This window comes from Nematostella vectensis, chromosome 5, assembly GCF_932526225.1.
Source record: "Nematostella vectensis chromosome 5, jaNemVect1.1, whole genome shotgun sequence".
NCBI classification, from domain to species: Eukaryota; Metazoa; Cnidaria; class Anthozoa; order Actiniaria; family Edwardsiidae; genus Nematostella; species Nematostella vectensis.
In genome coordinates this window covers 17,691,842-17,713,771 of record NC_064038.1, presented here as the reverse complement: position 1 = coordinate 17,713,771, position 21,930 = coordinate 17,691,842, and the positions used below count along the sequence as shown (strand labels likewise).

The 21,930-nt window shown below is 38.3% G+C and overlaps 2 protein-coding genes across 4 annotated transcripts; one reads left to right on the top strand and one right to left on the bottom strand.

The window, feature by feature from the left end:
* Window positions 1-329: 329 nt before the first annotated feature.
* LOC5503089 (zinc finger protein 474) lies at window positions 330-3,775 on the top strand. 3 transcript variants are annotated; one of them, XM_032371369.2, is made up of 2 exons: window positions 330-574; window positions 1,467-3,775. In XM_032371369.2, the coding sequence occupies exon 2, from the start codon at window positions 1,482-1,484 to the stop codon at window positions 3,147-3,149; it is 1,668 nt and encodes a 555-aa protein (XP_032227260.2). In that variant the 5' UTR covers window positions 330-574; window positions 1,467-1,481; the 3' UTR covers window positions 3,150-3,775. The 3 variants fall into 3 exon arrangements, with proteins under 3 accessions (XP_032227260.2, XP_032227259.2, XP_032227261.2); XM_032371368.2 differs by having other exon boundaries at window positions 330-730; XM_032371370.2 differs by lacking the exon at window positions 330-574 and adding an exon at window positions 795-1,064.
* On the bottom strand, window positions 3,471-17,574 carry LOC116610661 (HAUS augmin-like complex subunit 1). The gene is made up of 9 exons (XM_048727800.1): window positions 17,337-17,574; window positions 11,616-11,790; window positions 10,534-10,666; window positions 9,980-10,114; window positions 9,698-9,821; window positions 7,810-7,881; window positions 6,641-6,712; window positions 4,631-4,678; window positions 3,471-3,772 (listed from the first exon to the last, which is right to left on the bottom strand). Exons 1-9 carry the CDS (start codon window positions 17,361-17,363, stop codon window positions 3,722-3,724), a joined length of 837 nt encoding a protein of 278 aa, XP_048583757.1. The 5' UTR covers window positions 17,364-17,574; the 3' UTR covers window positions 3,471-3,721.
* Window positions 17,575-21,930: the final 4,356 nt, after the last annotated feature.

Below are 21,930 nucleotides of genomic sequence, written 5' to 3'. Positions count from 1 at the left end.
ATCACATTCATTTATCCATTTTGTAGGGGTCTGGGTTTCTCCTCAGGAAAAATAGGAAATTGATCAGAATACCTGTTCAAAAATAAGGCCCTCCTGTATCATCTGAGGAAACCCCTTGCAACCCCTTATACCGGAAGTGAATGCTATCTACCGGAAATAAAACACATTACGCAGAATTTCATAGCCAATCAAATTCCCCCATAACCGTCTGCTTCCAAAACTGCTTCCAGAGCCTCCGACACACAACACAGCGGAGGAGTTCTGGGAACGAGAATGGCGCATATGTTACACACCAACATAACAAAGTCACTTCCGGTTTGTAATTAGTTCCGGTTGATTTGTTGTCATTGCTGTTATCGACGTTTTTCATTTTCATTCAAACTTTCTAGCGCTTCGTTTGGAATCAGTTACCGGGCAGCCAAACTGATCGTTAAGAATTTATCCGTCAAAACAATGACAAGGCTCGGTAGAATGCATCAATTTCTGCAAGAACTTCGAGGGAAACGCCAAATTTCGGGTTTATTTTTGGTTGGGTTAGTCACCTGCCCGCTTGCATGAACGAAATATTTCACGGGTGAGTTCATAGAGTTGATCCATTTGCGGATTCTATCATCCGTGGCTATGAAAGGGAGCCTAAGTAGTTTATAGTTCGGCAGTGAATCATGGCTGATTTATAGCTTGAAAGGTTCGGTACTCTCACGAAACATTTTCGGTGCATTGGACACAACAGGTAAGCGTTTTGGATTTCGAAATCTGTTTGTTGTGGCGTCGTTCTCGGAATATTGCCCTCAAATTATATTCAGCTCGGAGCTAATTGTTCATTCTTCTAAGTTGCGTCGAAGTGTGGATAAAGAGATTCAAATTTGGTTTAGCCCCCCGTAGAATCCATCTGGAATATAGCGTGTCTTTATTCTTTCGTACGCTCCCCTCTTGCTGGTTTAAGCATCAACAATTTTCTTGATTGAATCGCTAGCTTGGTTCGACATTTTTGCCGGTTCCCCACGACGTTAGAAACTATCGGAAGTATTTGACATCATTTTTGAGTCTGAAATTGTAAGTTCTAGGTGAGTTCTCGACCTGATATCCAGTAATATTGTTGGTGCTTTGCTTGTATTCACGGGATGCAATTTCGCCATAGATCGTTTGTTTCCTCCTCTTCTTTCTCAAGTACCCATAGAAAAACAGGTTTTGTTTTAAGATATCTGAGGTGTTCGACAAACATTTGCTTGTTTGCACTTAACACCGAGCCAGGATCGCTTTATTTGAGCACATAATACTCCATTTTAGAAACCTGAGATCTGATAAAAGCATGCTGCCTATAAATATAAAAGCTTATTAGTGATTTAGCTTATTAGGAGAGAACTATCGTATTAAAATTTAAGTTTGTATAGCCACACGACAGTAAAACCGTTCTATTGAACAAAATTTAATTGCTTATATTATTCGTTTGTTTGTTTTCTTTCAAGGCTGAATATATAGTCATGCCAAAGCCGCAAACTGTAATTTGCTATATCTGCGGACGAGATTTCGGCCCCCATTCAATAAATGTCCACGAAAGGCAGTGTGCCAAACGCTGGGAGGCAAACAAAAAACAACAACGCGAAATAGAAGATGAAAAGAAAGCCCGGGAAAAGAAGAGAGAACCATGGAAAGAGCCTGTCTTTCCTCCCCTCAGAAGGCATGAACAATTTACTAGGAGTCTACATGATATTAGGGCGAAAAGGGATTCCCTCCATTTAGAATTTGAGAAAGATCTTCTTTATTCGTTGAGACCCCAAACTTCCACACTAGAAGAGCCCGAAGAGAAGACCCCACATATTCAAGAGAAAGAAGGTACAGTGGATGGAACTACTGTTGGAATCCCTGGAGCTAAAGTAGAATATGATGTTGCAGAAGTGAAGGAAAGTCTAAATCGTAGCCAACAACCATTGGTGGAGGATCATAATGAGAAGTTTTCACCAGAACAAAATACCAAAGAGAATGATAGTTCAGCAAGCAACAAAACAGAAACTGCACCAACATCAGCACCAAGATTGGCAGCTTCTAATTTAAGAAGACATATCGGCACACCTGTACTACCAAGCAGAGTTAACGCAATAAAATTTTTGAAAGCAAAGTCTAGTTGTCCAGAAAGTAATGTTGCTAAGCAACCAGAGGCAGATGGAAGTACAACATCGTCCAGGAATAGTTCCCCCTTATCATCAGCGTCATCAGACTCACACGACCCTAACCCAAGCACGAGTACTAGCCAAGTCCCTTTCCAAACACCAAGGTTCAGATCAACTAAGAACCCTAATATGTTAGTTTGCTATATCTGTGGGAATGAGTTTGGATCCAAATCACTCAAAATCCATGAGCCCCAATGCCTAAAGAAATGGAAGCTTGCTAATCCCAGGTACTACTCCCGCAAAGGGAGCAGCGGGGGCATGTTCAAAGCCAACTCTACCAATACACTGCATTCTGCTACCAATCATTCTACAGAATTGAAAACTCCAAGTAAACAAAACAACAAAAGCACATCTGATAGTATCAAATCACAATCATGTGAAAATTTATTGGACCCTTCCCAAAATGTTGGTAGTCTGCAGGCCTTGAAAGAGCTATCCAAATCTCAAGGACGTTTAGGACCACCAGTTGTTCTTGGACGATTGGGACCCCCTAAACGCCCAAATATGGTTCCCTGTTACATATGCGGCAAAGAGTTTATAAAGCATTCCTTACAGGTTCACGAAAAACAATGTCTTAAAAAATGGGATGCAGCAAAAATCAAACTGGAGAAGGAGGAGAAAGAAAGACGATTGAAGAAAACTGAAAGGGCTAGTCGCAAACAAACAGCCAAGCTACCTGTTACTATAAAGATTGATGGAGTTGATGACATTGAAAATAATAATCTTGAGAATGTTGATAATTCTAATAGAAAGGGTAGAGAAAGGGAGGAATCTTTTGATGCAACAGTGGCTAAACACAAGACTAAAACACCTTCTACTGTCACGTGCTACATCTGTGGTCGAGCATACGGCTCAGCTTCCATCTCCATTCATGAAAAACAGTGTCAGAAAAAATGGGAGGCACATGAGGCCAAGAAAGAAGAGGAGGCATTACCTAGGAAGGGGAAGAGAAAACCCAGACCAAAATCATTTGTGTTGTAGTATTACAATGTAATTTCAATTCTTTATTTACCAGTCTGTATTTACAAGTGAATTGAGAGCAATCTGCTAGGGAAAATATGCCTAAAAAAGGAAAGAGTTTTTTTGGGCAACTCTTTATGTATAAAAGCTTTAGCAAATAGATTTTATGTTTTCTTCCATATGTTAAAAAAACAAACAGCTAGCAAATATACCTGAAAAGAAATACTTGCCTTGTATATGAAGCAGACCACACATTTCTGGTAAATTTATATCCTTTGTAGGTATACTGGCAATTTTAAGGTGGTTATAATTTTTGTAATTAAAAATTTTATTTTATTTTTGGCATGCATGTTAATTCCACTAAGGGTATCTTAGAACTGTTCTGAGTTCTACAACCAGTTTTTTTTGTTTTGTTTTAATTTTTATCCATTGAAAGAGAATTAATAAATCATCATTTAATATGAAGTTGAGATGCCTTTAATTCAGTAACTAAAAATAGTTGGTATTTAAACAAATACTTATAGGAATGCTAATGAATTGGTTTGTATAGTTAGCATGGAATATTTGGATGGAAATAGCAGGTGGAAATCAGTTTAAATATGAAGCAAGTTGATGTTGGCTGATAGCTGTTTCTCAAGCTTTTCCTGCAAAAAAAAAAAAAAAAAAATTCTTACATTAAAATCTGTACTCTGATAATTTTGTAAATCAATTCAACTGTTCAAGGGAGGGTAACCACCCCTTTATTTCCATTCCATTTACAACAATAAGAAAGTTTTGTCTTGTTGAGTATTTGTGAAATTGTTTTAAATTTATTAACATCACATTTAAGTGTGATCACTTAGTTTGTATTAAACATGTGGGTTGAAAAGAGCCATTTATTCTACTACGAAATGAAATCTTATAAATCTCAATGGTGGAAAAATTAACAGCGTAGATGCAAAATACTTTGTGAAAAACCTTAGAATTCATCCAGAATACATTGAAGACACAACAATAAAGTACTAATATTATTGAGCTTTTTAAGATTTAATTGCATGATAGAATGAACGGCTCATTTTAACCCCATATATTCACTACACACTAAGTGTTAACGTAGCGTGATCACACACTGTGAGCTTGGGATACCTTTGTCAATATCTAAAAATGTCCTGGCTTGTTGGGTGTATGTGGTAGTGCATGCAAGTGTGTGTGTGTGTGAAGTAATAAGAAGTAATTGTTATGTCTTGTGTTTGAGGGTTACAGTTTGGGTTTGGGGAAGGCACTCCCATTAAACCTGAAAGTGATCACAGAGTTGGGGCAATGGCCATAAGAAAACTGTTCTAATGGTTATTATGTAAGCCCCTCAATAAAGTTTATTGAAATATATTGACCCCAAATCATGCTTAAAATTATAAAACTGTTAAATGCATGGGATTGAAAGGAATTTATGCATTTTACAGCCACAATGGGAATGGAAATAGTACACAGAATTTGTATAGCTCAGAAATTTTGTTATCACATACCAGCTCTCTCTTTGCTTCTTCAACCTTCACTCTGGCCAGTGAAATATCCTGGAAGTAGAGAAGAGATTTATTTGAAGATAACCATTGAGATATCCTGGAAGTAGACAAGAGACTTATTTAAAGATAACTATTCAGATATCCTGGAAGTAGACAAGAGATTTATTTAAAGATAACCATTCAGATATCCTGGAAGTAGACAAGAGATTTATTTAAAGATAACCATTCAGATATCCTGGAAGTAGGAAAGAGATTTATTTAAAGATAACTATTCAGATATCCTGGAAGTAGACAAGAGATTTATTTGAAGATAACCATTCAGATATCCTGGAAGTAGACAAGAGATTTATTTAAAGATAACTATTCAGATATCCTGGAAGTAGAAAAGAGATTTATTTAAAGATAACTATTCAGATATCCTGGAAGTAGACAAGAGATTTATTTAAAGATAACCATTCAGATATCCTGGAAGTAGACAAGAGATTTATTTAAAGATAACCATTCAGATATCCTGGAAGTAGAGAAGAGATTTATTTAAAGTTAACCATTCAGATATCCTGGAAGTAGAGAAGAGATTTATTTAAAGATAACCATTCAGATATCCTGGAAGTAGAGAAGAGATTTATTTTAAGATAACCATTGACTGAGATATCCTGGAAGTAGACAAGAGATTTATTTAAAGATAACTATTCAGATATCCTGGAAGGAGACAAGAGATTTATTTAAAGATAACAATTCAGATATCCTGGAAGTAGACAAGAGATTTATTTAAAGTTAACCATTCAGATATCCTGGAAGTAGACAAGAGATTTATTATCCCAAAAAAACCTTCCCAGGCTCTTTTGAAGCAGATTTTAAACTAAATTAAATAAAATGGACCTTAAGATGCAAGAATGTAATTTTTGGCTTACTTTTTCTAAATCTTAGTTCAGTTAGATAATTATTTTCGAAAAAATCCGACGTGGGTATCCTGGAAGTAGAAAAGAGACTTTTTTAAAGATAACATCCTGAATAAGACAAGAGATTTTAAAGAGAATACATTAGGATCATGTGAATGTTTTTCTTCGATATGCTGAATGGATATGTAAATAGTCCGTGGGCCAGAAAGTGAACCCCCCCCCCCTCAGAGATTTTGGGAGACATATATGATCTGAAAGCCCTTTCCATAGTGATTCCAAAAATATATGTTTACGCTTTTATAAGCTCTGATTGTTTATTCGGGTTTAAGACCACAGGGTACCCACGTCAGATTTTTTCAAAAATAATTGTCTAACCGAACTAAGATTTAGAAAAAGTAAGCCAAACATTACATTCTTGCATCTTAAGGTCCATTTTATTTAATTTAGTTTAAAATCTGCTAAAAAAGAGCCTGGGAAGGTTTTTGGGGATTGCTTTGCAATCCGTAATGGCATCCAAGTGGTTTTACAAGCCTTCAAGGAGGGGGCCCAAAAGGGACTTTCAAGGCATTTTCTCCTGTATTTTAGATGAATGTCTCATACATTTACTGTATTTTTGGCTGTTAAGGGGGGGGGGGGGGGGGGTCAAGGCTGGCCCCCTGGCTATGCCCCTGCAGGGAAATGTACCTGGAGGATCAGAATAAAGGTATCTATTTGCTATTTGTGTCTTGAGCTGTGTTTGCTGATCTCTCTCCCTTGTGTGGTATTTAGCGTTTCATTGAGAGGGGTGATTATGCTTTTCTTTCCTTTTTCGATTTGAAATTTGTCAAAGAACATGTGCCATTATTTGGCTTAAGAGTAGTTGCTATAACCTTGGTTGGATGCATATCTTCAAGACCATTTATCCCTTAGACCGGTGCCTAAGTATCTTCATCTTGTTATGTTTATTTTGCATTTATGAATTTTTTGGGTTGTGGGTAGTTCTCAAAGCCGGTACATACCGGTTGAGGGGTCAACATCAAAATATGCATATACACACACTATATGTTTTATAATATGGCTTAAATTGAATGTATGCTGGCTCCGCTAAGTGCCTAAATCTATACATCATACTTACAGGGGGCAAGCTCTGATAAGTGTCCATCTTTGCTTTCAGGGGTTTTCTCTCTTCCTGTAATCCTACCACTTCCTGTGAAATGTTGATAAGGTTAGAGTAAAAGAAGTCAAAGGCAAGGTGTTGAGATTGCAAAATAGCAGCAAAGTCTTTATCATCCTAAAAATAACAAAAGCAGGATAATCACCCCTTGTTGTAACGCTGCAAAATGTTATAACGCAAAATGTAATAATTAACACAAAATGTAATTACTAACGCAAAATGTAATAAAATATTTAATACCTAATGTAATAACACAAAATGTAATAATTAACGCAAAATATAATAAAATATTTAACACCTATTTAACACAAAATGTAATAACTAACACAAATTGTAATAACTAACGCAAAATGTAATAACTAACACAAAATGTAATAACATTTCAATGCAAAATATAATACAATATTTAACATGTAATGTTATAATGCAAAATGTAATAACTGTATCTATTGACTAATACTTAAATGCTCTACAAATTCGGAAAAAGTTGAAATTTTCACACAGAGACAAACGGAAAGAATCGCTTAGTGAAAGAAAGGCAGTGTGACTTGAAAGTGCATTGTTCTTGCCTTGGCTTGCAGTGTTTTTTGTTGGTCTGGTGTGACATTATTCCCAGGTTAAAAAAGTGACAAAATCCAGGGTGCATATAAATTTGGAACTGGCCTATTGCTGTTATAATACAAAGGGAATTTTGAAAAAATATGAGGAGCAATAAAAAAAAAAAAATAAAAAAGCAATAAAAATGTAAATTTTACCTGTGTCTTGTGTCTAGAAATTGCCGAACTCGATGAGAACGGCCTCATCTGCAGTTGGCATTTGCTTTCTCTTTGCTTTAAGATTACATTTTGCGGTAGTTATTACATTTTGCAGCATAAAACCCCTACCTCTGTGCGTGGACATGAAAAAATCACCCCTAGCTATTGGTGTGGACATAGATAATCACCCCTAGCTATGGGTGTGAAAAAGATAATCACCCTAGCTATGGGTGTAAACATAGATGATCACCCCTAGCTATTGGTGTAAATAAGATAATCACCCTAGCTATGGGTGTGAACATAGATAATCACCCCTAGCTATTGGTGTGGACATAGATAATCTCCCCTAGCTATTAGTAACCTCTAATTACTAACCTCTGACTGGCTAACTAGATACCCATGGTAGATAGTTCTACCAAGGCCAAGGTCAACACTCTTTATTGTTCCCTGCAAATACAGAATAAGCATGAATATAATCAAACTCGCAAAACTTTGTTTTCTGGTGGCTTTTATTAAAAGCTCTGTCTGTCTACACTTGGCTACATCCCTACAGTGAGGTTGATAGGGGAGGGGTTATAAGGGAATGATGAGGGGCAAGTATGTGAAAAACATGCGGAAAGGGGATACGCTTTCCCAAAAACACCTTTGATGTCAAAGAAACTGTGCTGCTTTAAAGAAGTTGGATTCATGTTATTGTCTGGATGTATTGAATGCAGATAAAGTATGTGATATGCTGCTCTGCTTCTGCTTCTGCTGTAGTTTGGGTTGAGCAGCTACAGGTTGACCTGCATGGTGTATTTTCGTATGGGATATAGGGGGTTTATACTACAGGTTGACCTGCATGGTGTATTTTCGTATGGGATATAGGGGGTTTATACTACAGGTTGACCTGCATGGTGTATTTTCGTATGGGATATAGGGGGTTTATACTACAGGTTGACCTGCATGGTGTATTTTCGTATGGGATATAGGGGGTTTATACTACAGGTTGACCTGCATGGTGTATTTTCGTATGGGATATAGGGGGTTTATACTACAGGTTGACCTGCATGGTGTATTTTCGTATGGGACATAGGGGGTTTATACTACAGGTTGACCTGCATGGTGTATTTTCGTATGGGACATAGGGGGTTTATACTACAGGTTGACCTGCATGGTGTATTTTCGTATGGGATATAGGGGGTTTATACTACAGGTTGACCTGCATGGTGTATTTTCGTATGGGATATAGGGGGTTTATACTACAGGTTGACCTGCATGGTGTATTTTCGTATGGGATATAGGGGGTTTATACTACAGGTTGACCTGCATGGTGTATTTTCGTATGGGATATAGGGGGTTTATACTACAGGTTGACCTGCATGGTGTATTTTCGTATGGGATATAGGGGGTTTATACTACAGGTTGACCTGCATGGTGTATTTTCGTATGGGATATAGGGGGTTTATACTACAGGTTGACCTGCATGGTGTATTTTCGTATGGGATATAGGGGGTTTATACTACAGGTTGACCTGCATGGTGTATTTTCGTATGGGATATAGGGGGTTTATACTACAGGTTGACCTGCATGGTGTATTTTCGTATGGGATATAGGGGGTTTATACTACAGGTTGACCTGCGTGGTGTATTTTCGTATGGGATATAGGGGGTTTATACTACAGGTTGACCTGCATGGTGTATTTTCGTATGGGATATAGGGGGTTTATACTACAGGTTGACCTGCATGGTGTATTTTCGTATGGGATATAGGGGGTTTATACTACAGGTTGACCTGCATGGTGAATTTTCGTATGGGATATAGGGGGTTTATACTACAGGTTGACCTGCATGGTGTATTTTCGTATGGGATATAGGGGGTTTATACTACAGGTTGACCTGCATGGTGTATTTTCGTATGGGATATAGGGGGTTTATACTACAGGTTGACCTGCATGGTGTATTTTCGTATGGGATATAGGGGGTTTATACTACAGGTTGACCTGCATGGTGTATTTTCGTATGGGATATAGGGGGTTTATACTACAGGTTGATCTGCATGGTGTATTTTCGTATGGGATATAGGGGGTTTATACTACAGGTTGATCTGCATGGTGTATTTTCGTATGGGATATAGGGGGTTTATACTGCAGGTTGACCTGCATGGTGTATTTTCGTATGGGATATAGGGGGTTTATACTACAGGTTGACCTGCATGGTGTATTTTCGTATGGGATATATGGGGTTTATACTGCAGGTAATAGGGTGTGGTCAATGGGTACAACCTCAAGCTGTTTGACGATCCTGTTGTACTCTTTGCTCTTGTTATGAAGAAAGCCAGTGTCCTGAGCTCTCTTGGCCAGCACTGGGGTCTGGAGAATCTCTTGCTCTTCTAGGGTGTGGAGTGCCCTAGAATCCATTAAAAAGATAAAGAGTTCATGTAGAGATAGCCAGAATGAGATACAGACGGACAGACGGACGGATGGACGGACAGACATAGGTGGACCAATGCACAGACAGACAGACAGGTCAGGTGTACACACGAATAGCATGCAAAGCAGCATTACCTCTGTAGCACACTATCCTTTGCCAATGCTGCCTTAGTCTTGCCAAGAAGTCTAGTGTACAGTATTTTTTCTGCATCTCTCTCATTCTGAACCTTCTCAAGATCATATGATATATCACTCAGGCCAAACATCAGGCTAAAATATACACATAAAAAATAATTGATAAGGAAAGCCCTCTATGCCAAATTCCAGTGATGTAGTGAGTTTGTAAGTATGTCCAGTTGCCTGTGCTTGCAACCAGTGTGCACGATTCAACAAAAAAGGGCACGTGGATCAATCACTGTGACAATGGTATAATAGGCGGGAGGGCATGTCTAGAGAACAATGCAGGGCCGGGTCCAAAGCAGTAAGTTACTGACTTTGCTGATGTTACTGTAACTGAAGTCAAATTGATCCAGTGATTAACCACATACCACATCTTTGGTGCATGAGCATGTGGTCAGGATTTGCAAGCTACTGTATTGCCTTTATCACACTAGCTTCTCTATGTAGATATAGGCATTGTTTCACACCAAGCAACAGACAGATACTGGTCAATGTCTTGATACCTATACCTTGATGAAGAGCAGTCTCTCACACCAAGCAACAGACAGATACTGCTCAATGTTTTGATACTCAGCAGGCCAGACTGAGACAGGGTTGATAATGGGAGTCCTATGTCACAGAGAACTCTTGTCCATCTCTGAGCTGAGGAAACATGACAAGAACAATGTAGAGGGGTGAGGGGGAATGTAGAAGATCATACAAACAAACATGGCATCATACAAACAAACATATAAATCCAGGGTTTTTGGTTTTCATCCTTAAATAGACCATATAAATCTCAAATAGCACATATGATATCTCAAATAGCCCATATAATATATTATATAGCCCATATAATATCTCATATAGGCCATATAATATCTCATATAGCCCATATAATATATCATATAGCCCATATAATATCTCATATTACATAGGCCATATAATATCTCATATAGCACATATAATATCTCATATAGCCCATTCAATCCTGCGCTAGTCGTTAAAGACATAAACAACGCAAACACCGCCATTTGGGCTTCCTGGTAATTTATTTACAAATCAAGGTAGAGTGTAAAGTATGAGTACATAATGTATATACAGTTCCAGAAATATCTCCCTGTTTGGGTAATCAGGTAACTTATTTACAATTACCAAGTTTTTGTGCAAGGGAGGGAGGGTGGGAATCGGAATCTGCGCTGCGCTCTGATGCTAGTAGCAAGTGGTGCGACAAGCCCGCAGACCAGTAAATAGCACCACAAGCAATACCACGGTTTCCGAATTCCCACTCCTTCCTTCTGGGTGCTTACAATGAGTCATTCATCAAACACCGTTATAATAACAGTACAATAACATTTTGGTAGCTAGAATTAAACCTATATTTATCATGTTGCTTAACTGCAAGCAGACAGTGCCATACAGGCCAAGAGAGAAGTAGGGTTCTAAAAAGTGGCCGGCTGCTGGCAATAGCTGGCAGTTTTCTGGTCTTTGCCGGCTCTTTTTTCATCCTTTCTCATATTTTTAGTATGCAGGCTTTTTTTTTTCACCCAAATCCACAAAGTCAGCAAAATCTAGCAGATTAAAGAAAAAAATTAACCCTGAGTAGCCTTACCTTCAGCAGCATACTCTAGCCCTTTTTGTCTCATGTCGTTGATAAGTAGCTTGGCATACTTCTCTTGTTGCCTGTTTCTTCTCGCAAGCTGTTCTAACATGCCTATTGTAGTGGCATTGATCTCATAGTTAGCAACCAAATCCTCTGGGAGGTTCTCTTCAAGCCACTGCTTGACCTTCACAAGGGCAAAAGATAATAAAGATAAGATAATTGTATGAAGGAGATTCACAAGGGCAAAAGATAATAAAGATAAGGTAATAAATGTATGAAGGAGATTCACAAGGACAAAAGATAATAAAGATGAGATAATAACTGTATGGAGGAGATTCACAAGGGCAAAAGATAATAAAGATAAGGTAATAAATGTATGAAGGAGATTCACAAGGGCAAAAGATAATAAAGATGAGATAATAACTGTATGGAGGAGATTCACAAGGACAAAAGATAATAAAGATAAGATAATAACTGTATGAAGGAGATTCACAAGGGCAAAAGATAATAAAGATAAGATAATAACTGTATTAAAGTGCCAAGCCATGTATGTACCACAACACAACAGTACGAAAAACTAGAACTATCTACAATCTGATAATCAAAAAACTGGTGTATCAATATTTCAATACACACATAGTATTAACCCATTGACAAGAATACTAATAACCCATTGACAATAATACTATTAACCCATTGACAATAGTACTATTAACCTATTGACAATAATACTAATAACCCATTGACAATAATACTATTAACCCATTGACAATAATACTATTAACCCATTGACAATAGTACTATTAACCCATTGACAATAGTACTATTAACCCATTGACAATAATACTATTAACCCATTGACAATAATACTATTAACCCATTGACAATAGTACTATTAACCCATAGACAATAATACTATTAACCCATTGACAATAATACTATTAACCCATTGACAATAATACTATTAACCCATTGACAATAAATACTATTAACTCATTGACAATAATACTATTAACCCATTGACAATAAATACTGTTAACTCATTGACAATAATACTATTAACCCATTGACAATAATACTATTAACCCATAGACAATAATACTATTAACCCATTGACAATAATACTATTAACCCAATGACAATAATACTATTAACCCATTGACAAGAATACTATTAACCCATTGACAATAGTACTATTAACCCATTGACAATAGTACTATTAACCCATTGACAATAATACTATTAACCCATTGACAATAATACTATTAACCCATTGACAATAGTACTATTAACCCATTGACAATAGTACTATTAACCCATTGACAATAGTACTATTAACCCATTGACAATAATACTATTAACCCATTGACAATAATACTATTAACCCATTGACAATAATACTATTAACCCATTGACAATAATACTATTAACCCATAGACAATAATACTATTAACCCATAGACAATAGTACTATTAACCCATTGACAATAGTACTATTAACCCATTGACAATAATACTATTAACCCATTGACAATAATACTATTAACCCATTGACAATAGTACTATTAACCCACTGACAATAATACTATTAACCCATTGACAATAATACTATTAACCCATTGACAATAGTACTATTAACCCATTGACAATAGTACTATTAACCCATTGACAATAGTACTATTAACCCATAGACAATAATACTATTAACCCATTGACAATAATACTATTAACCCATTGACAATAGTACTATTAACCCATTGACAATAGTACTATTAACCCATTGACAATAGTACTATTAACCCATTGACAATAATACTATTAACCCATTGACAATAATACTATTAACCCATTGACAATAATACTATTAACCCATTGACAATAATACTATTAACCCATTGACAATAGTACTATTAACCCATTGACAATAATACTATTAACCCATTGACAATAGTACTATTAACCCATTGACAATAATACTATTAACCCATTGACAATAGTACTATTAACCCATTGACAATAATACTATTAACCCATTGACAATAGTACTATTAACCCATTGACAATAATACTATTAACCCATTGACAATAATACTATTAACCCATTGACAATAATACTATTAACCCATTGACAATAGTACTATTAACCCATTGACAATAGTACTATTAACCCATAGACAATAATACTATTAACCCATTGACAATAATACTATTAACCCATTGACAATAGTACTATTAACCCATTGACAATAGTACTATTAACCCATTTACAATAGTACTATTAACCCATAGACAATAATACTATTAACCCATTGACAATAATACTATTAACCCATTGACAATAATACTATTAACCCATTGACAATAATACTATTAACCCATTGACAATAATACTATTAACCCATTGACAATAAATACTATTAACTCATTGACAATAATACTATTAACCCATTGACAATAATACTATTAACCCATTGACAATAAATACTATTAACTCATTGACAATAATACTATTAACCCATTGACAATAAATACTGTTAACTCATTGACAATAATACTATTAACCCATTGACATACTATTAACCCATTGACAATAATACTATTAACCCATTGACAATAGTACTATAAACCCATTGACAATAATACTATTAACCCATTGACAATAGTACTATTAACCCATTGACAATAATACTATTAACCCATTGACAATAGTACTATTAACCCATTGACAATAGTACTATTAACCCATTGACAATAGTACTATTACTAGCACTATTACCTTATTGATGGTTGCTTGTATTTTTCGTCAAAAATGCAGCTATGAACATATTGGGAGAGTGTCTCAGGACATCATTAAGTCTATTGGGGCATAATTGAGTGCTGTGCTTATGGGTATTTGCAAAAGGTAGATTCATGGATATTTTTTCTTGTTTGGCATTGCCTGGCATTTCTAATGTATTACCACAACTCTCCTAAAAGCTGTCTTTTCTGAAGGTAAATTGATCCAAAATTGTGTACACTGCTTTCCTGGGTCTGCATGACCTGGAATTGATTCGTTTGGCTTCGGGGTGAAAAGACCTATACAAAACCATCTGACTGTGGGTAGAGGAGTGTTGATCTACGGAGATCCCAGAATGCTTTGCAATCAGTAATGGCAGCAAGATGGTTTAAGAAGCCTTTACAGAGTGGACAGGGGGGGGAGGTATCAGTTTTAGTCTGTTTTTGTGTGTGCGTAAATTCAGCTTTAAAATAGTCAGGAGTTAATGGGTTAAAGAAAATTGCCTCTAAGTAGCTATTCCTCAATACCCAAACGTTTTTATTTTTAACTTTGAGTTAATAAGAAAAAATATTAAATCTCATTGGGAGGTTTCACTTCTATACAATCTAGAGGCATTTGTCTTTAACGGGTTGAAAAAACTGAAAACGAATAAAGCCATCTGACTTGACTGTATTAGTGCTCGTTTGTTAAAGGATTTCTCACAAGTTTGACTTCCATCTTCAATCGATCACTTACATCAGGGACATTTCCGTCACTATGGAAACATGGAAAAGTCACAGCCCTTTTTTAAACGAATAAAGCCATCGGACTTGACTGTACTAGTGCTTGTTTGTTAAAGGATTCCTCAGTCTGTATACGTTCAAGTTTGGCTTCCATTTTCAATCAATCACTTACATCAGATGAGTTTTCGTCACTATGGAAACAAGGAAAAGTCACAGCCCTTTTTAAATCTGGACACAGACTGGATTGTAACTACCGCTCGATTACTATATTACCCACTCTCAGCAAAATATTAGAAGGAGCTATACACCCCAAAGCCTATATACCAAGTATATGGATATCTGAAAGAGCATAATCTCATAACGAAAACGTAAGTTAACAATTTGGCTTTCTATCGTGACTGCATTCACGCATTTTTCTGATTCAGTTTCTGCAGAACCTGGATAAGGGAAAGATGACTGGCGCCGCATTCTTTGATCTATCCAAGGCTTTCGATACGGTGGACCATTCATTGCTTCTGGACAAATTAAAGCATCTTGGAATAGACACGTGTGTTCTCTTATGGTTTAAATCATATCTTGCAAACCTACAAATGTCTACTTCTGTCGGCAGCTCCCTTTCTCCCCTACGTCATATACCTATTGGAATGCCTCAGAAAGTATTTTAGGGACCTTTCTCTTCCTCATTTATGTCAACAGCCTCCCCACATGCTTGAAGCACTGTGATGTTGCTATTTACGTGGATGACACTGTCATCTATTACTATGGTTCCTCGGCTCAAGAAATCATGAATGCCCTTAACGAGGACCTACAAGAACTTTCTTCTTAATTCAAGTCAAATCTTCTGACCTTAAATGCTTCAAAGTCCAAATTTGTACTTTTTGGGAGTAATCACACTCCATAATATATGAATGTGCAAGAATTATCTATTGTGATAGGTGCTGATAATTTAGGGATGGACCATTAGAAAAGTGATGGGGGGGGGGCCAAAGCAAAAAAAATTTCTGGCACACAAAAATCAAATGAAAAAAAATTCGAGCAGCTTTAGTGTGCCCCCCAAAAAAATTCATGCATGAAGGTCGTTGCATCTGATTCGAACAACCCAGAAAGACTGTCAAGCCAAAGGATGAAGAAGGACTCCAGTGCTAAACAGTGATAGCTATCCACGGGCACCTCTCTCTTTAAAGTGTGTTCTTTTGGTCACTGGCAAACAGGAGCAGCCATCCATAAACATTGTTATCTCTACTAATGCACCAGAATTCCCATGGATTTACCTGATGCATGATTTTAAAGTACCTGGTTCTTTCTAGATTTGAGACAGTGCCCTGTACTGCCTCTTCTCACTATCATCACTTTCCATTTTTTGTACATGAGACATATGATTTTCCTACTTGTCTTTTGTGTCCTGTTTGTTTCTGTACCCTGCTAACGAGGCAAGCAAAATTTCCTTTTTTTTTCTAAGATCTAATTCTATATACATTGATAATATGACCAAGAAAATAAACCAGAGATTAGGTATATCAAGCCATGCTAAGTATCTTTTAACTATGAGTGCAATAATGACGTTATACAAGAGTTTAGTAGTTCCTCTATTTGACTATGTGGACGTCATTTAGGGCGATAAAAATTACATAATTATTATGCACCAACTTCAAATCCTGCAGAATCGTGCAGCAAAAATTATTCTAGATAGACCTAACTATAGTTCTGCTAGTAAAAGAAATGCAGCTTTTACAAATTGAGAGTTTAGCCATGCAAAGGAAAAACATTGCCTCATATATATGTATAAAATTGTCAATAATTTTGTAAATTTCGATTTTAACATTTTTTCAAGAAATAGTGATGTCATAATTATAACACTAGAAATAATAGTAATTTTTGCCTTCCCAAGATCAAAACCAACTGGGGTAAACAAACTGTTTTGTACACACGGAGTGGAATAAACTGCCTTCTGTGGCCAGGGACTGTCAATCTTTAGATAATTTTAAACAATATTTGTAAAAACTTAGTTGTGACAATTTTAAACCACATCTTGTAAATATTTTTTTTAACATTTTATATTATTTTTATATATATTTATTTTATATCTAAGTTAGGGCCCTTCTGAAAACCGCTTATTATTGAATAAAATTGAAACAAATATAAGGACAATACAAAAAATAAAATAAAAATAGAGATGTGACCATAAAAGCTCAGCAGGTAATGACAGTACATTATGAGAGTAAAGTTCCTTTACCTTGGAATGTTTGTTTTGCGAGTCCATGTTGAGCCGGCTATAGTTTTACTCGCTCTACGTCGAGTCTGCACTGTACATAACACAAATAACACTGCTATGGCTATTAACTTTCAGTCACAGTAGGTTCATGATTCTAGAGATTGTAAAACACGACAAAAAAGTCCTTTCGAACAAGTTCTTGAGTTTGATACTATTTGAAGATGGCGCCCACCGATCCAAGGCCGCGGTGAAGCCTGGGGTAATGTCAGCGGTCGTTTTCAGAAATTGGGGGTAACTACTTTAAGTACGCATCCTGAAGTGTATCATAAGATAGTGTATACCACAACATACGTACACACGATACACACCATCCACAGCTATCCACACCATACACAGCCATCCACACCATACACAGATATCCACACCATACACAGCTATCCACACCATACACATCTATCCACACTATACACAACCATACACGCCATACACAGCTATCCACGCCATACACAGCTATCCACACCATACACAGCTATCCACACCATACACACCCATCCACACCATACACAGCTATCTACACCATACACACCCATCCACACCATACACAGCTATCCACACCATACACAGCTATCCACGCTATACACAGCCATACACAGCTATCTACACCATACACAGCTATCCACGCCATACACAGCCATCCACAGCTATCCACACCATACACAGCTATCCACACCATCCACAGCTATCCACACCATCCACAGCTATCCACGCCATACACAGCTATTCACACCATACACAGCTATCCACACCATCCACAGCTATCCACACCATCCAAAACCATCCACACCATCCACAGCCATACACAGCTATCCACAGCTATACACACCATACACAGCTATACACAGCTATCCACACTATACAAGGGAGGAAAAAACCGTGAGAGAGGCCCTCAAGAAGGCAGGTGCCACTGGGTCAAAGAAGGGCTGTTTTTTTCTGGCGAAAGTGTCCTCTCCTTACCCTTCTCGCAGAAGAGGGCGGGGCCAAACAAGAACGTAAAACAACTAAATGGTGTTAGTTTGCCCTACGAGTGTCTGGAGAAGGATACACGAAAATCGTTCGAGGATCGTGAGTATGAATAACATACATTTTATTTGCATTACAAATAGCAGTCCACGCCTTTTGCGTTTGAATTTGACTGGAATCGTTATCCGGATTTTATGTTGAAGTTGTCCCGATTTCATGAAAATCCACTTAGTGTCTTTGTTACTTATGACACGTGGGGTGTTAGTAAATCGTGGAATGACGGAACCCGCCAACACCAAGAAAATAGCCGTTTTTCAGTGTTTTTTTTTCACACTTTCATGACGGTGATGTTCTGAGACCACGCGTTCTTGACCTTACCTTTATAAAGTTACTCTCATTTTTGCCGATAAATAAGTAGATCTACGTAAGATCTAGATTCCGAGCGAGGCGAACGAAAGATGTCTATTTCAAAAGTTGTCTATTTTTGTAAGGGTTCGTGGTCGCAAATACCATGCCCTTATCCCCAAAGAACTATTTCTGTTGGTGTGGATAGCTGTGGATGGTGTGGATGGTGTGTATGGCGTGGATAGCTGTGTATGGTGTAGATAATAGCTCTTTATCGTGTGTATAGCTGTGTATGGTGTGTATGGCTGTGTATGGTGTGGATAGCTGTGTATGGTGTGGATAGCTGTGGATGGTGTGGATAGCTGTGGATGGTGTGGATGCTGTGGATAGCTGTGGATGGCTGTGTATGGTGTGGATAGCTGTGTATGGCGTGGATAGCTGTGTATGGTGTAGATAGCTGTGTATGGTGTGGATAGGTGTGTATGGTGTGGATAGCTGTGTATGGTGTGGATAGCTGTGGATGGTTTGGATAGCTGAGTATGGCCGTGCATGGTGTGTATGGCCGTGTATAGTGTGGATAGCTGTGGATGGTGTGGATAGCTGTGGATGGTGTGGATAGCTGTGGATAGCTGTGTATGGTGTGGATAGCTGTGGATGGTGTGGATGGCTGTGGATGGTGTGGATAGCTGTGGATGGCTGTGTATGGTGTAGATAGCTGTGTATGGTGTGTATGGTGTGGATAGCTGTGTATGGTGTGGATAGCTGTGTATGGTGTGGATAGCTGTGGATGGTGTGGATGGCTGTGGATGGTGTGGATAGCTGTGGATGGCTGTGTATGGTGTAGATAGCTGTGTATGGTGTGTATGGCGTGGATAGCTGTGTATGGTGTGGATAGCTGTGTATGGTGTGGATAGCTGTGGATGGTGTGGATAGCTGAGTATGGCCGTGCATGGTGTGGATGGTTGTGGATGGTGTGGATAGCTGTGTATGGCCGTGTATAGTGTGGATAGCCGTGTATGGTGTGGATAGCTGTGAATGGCTGTGGATGGCTGTGGATGGTGTGGATAGCTGTGTATGGTGTGTATGGCTGTGTATGGTGTGGATAGCTGTGTATGGTGTGGATAGCTGTGTATAGCTGTGTATGGCTGTGTATGGTGTGGATAGCTGTGTATGGTGTGGATAGCTGTGTATGACTGTGTATGGCTGTGTATGGTGTGGATGGTTGTGTATGGTGTGGATAGCTGTGTATGGTGTGGATAGCTGTGTATGGTTTGGATAGCTGTGTATGGTGTGTATGGCTGTGTATAGTGTGGATAGATGTGGATGGTTGTGGATGGTGTGGATAGCTGTGTATGGCTGTGTATGGTGTGGATGGTTGTGTATGGTGTGGATAGCTTTGGATGGTGTGTATGGCTGTTTATAGTGTGGATAGATGTGGATGGTTGTGGATGGTGTGGATAGCTGTGTATGGCTGTTTATGGTGTGGATGGTTGTGTATGGTGTGTATGGCTGTGTATGGTGTGGATAGCTGTGTATGGTGTGGATAGCTGTGTATGGTGTGTATGGCTGTGTATAGTGTGAATAGGTGTGGATGGTTGTGGATGGTGTAAATAGCTGTGTATGGCTGTGTATGGTGTGGATGGTTGTGTATGGTGTGGATAGCTGTGTATGGTGTGGATAGCTGTGTATGGTGTGGATAGCTATGGATAGCTGTGTATGGTGTGTATGGTGTGGATAGCTGTGTATGGTGTGGATAGCTGTGTATGGCGTGGATAGCTGTGTATGGTGTGGATAGCTGTGTATGGTGTGGATAGCTGTGTATGGTGTAGATAGCTGTGTATCGTGTGGATAGCTGTGGATGATACACTTCAGGATGCGTACTTAAAGTACTTACCGGTATTTCTTTCTATGTGCCGCGTACAATTGTAAAAGGTATCTGCAAAAAAGAGGGACGGCAACGCGAAAGACGGCGGCAGAAAACGATTTAGAATTAAAAGAGCCAGACGTAAAATATACTCTAAAATGGTTTCTGTCTGATACATTTTAGCCGTTTTTCTTCAAACGACAACGTGAAAACTCCAAGTTTCATGGTGTGGATTCTAGGTTTTACTATAGTTTTTTGGGGGAATACATAAACGAGTGAATTTTATCTGAATTAGTTTAAAATTGTGCGCAAAGTATGAAAGCTTTTTGGGTTCTCCCTGCAGTCGGTCGCCGTCGTCGTTGCTATTTTGTTCAGCCACTTTGCCAACAGGTTTTCTTTTAGTGTAGCTACGGAGTCTTCGTTTGACACCTCTTACGGGATAGGTGCCAAACCTGCTCTTGTGTCCTTAGGACGCGCAGATATATATTTAAAAAAAATTGTGTGTATATTAACCATACTACCTCGCAGTATGGGCGCGTGGGCAGTGCGCTCTTGGACACTTCTTGGACAACGTTTACTGAACGCCAGTTGAATAAGACCACAAACTAGGACACAACTTGGAAACGCTTTAATCAACAGAGAACCAAAGCCAGTATCGTAACACAGCAAAAACAAGATGGCGGAGAGGTGGCGGGGTTTGGTGAACGTAACATAACTAAGTACCGCTGACCGGTACTGGCGTGACTTCCTTTCTTTCTCTCTTATACTATCTACTGTAGAGAAATCACACAACTAATGTCTTTCACGGCGTACAATGTAAATACGATGGACTGATTAAAGGATAGGACTATAACAGTAAGCCTAATTGCTAGCATAGTTTATACATTAAGCCCTATTTAAAGTCAGTGATAAAGTCGTCATCTCTATAACGTAAGGGAAGGTGACGCTCGCGGGTAGACCTCCTAGGTGGGGATGTGTCATCATCTTGAAGATTGGAGGGACAGTGACTGGAGTCCATAGCTCTCGTCTCAGAGGCGTCGGCATCACTTTGGGGTGATACATCCCGGGAAGGTGGATCAGTTATCGCTGTCGGTATATCTGGTGGGGCTGGGGGCGGAAGCCTCTTGGTGGCCGGAGTGTCATCTTCATCTGCGGAAGAGTCACAGTCATAGGCTGCAGTCGGTGTCTTGTCCGGTACTTCAGATGGAACCTTGTAGCAATCTGTTTTTTTTACTCTGTATGACGTAGAACGTAACTGCGAGCCAATAAACTTTCTGATATTACAGAAGCCTCCTTCAGTGTCTACGACGAGATATCTATCTCGCCCTCGGGTCTTGTTCCTGTCGGGATGCAGGTAAATGAGGTCGCCAACAGTGATTGCTGTGG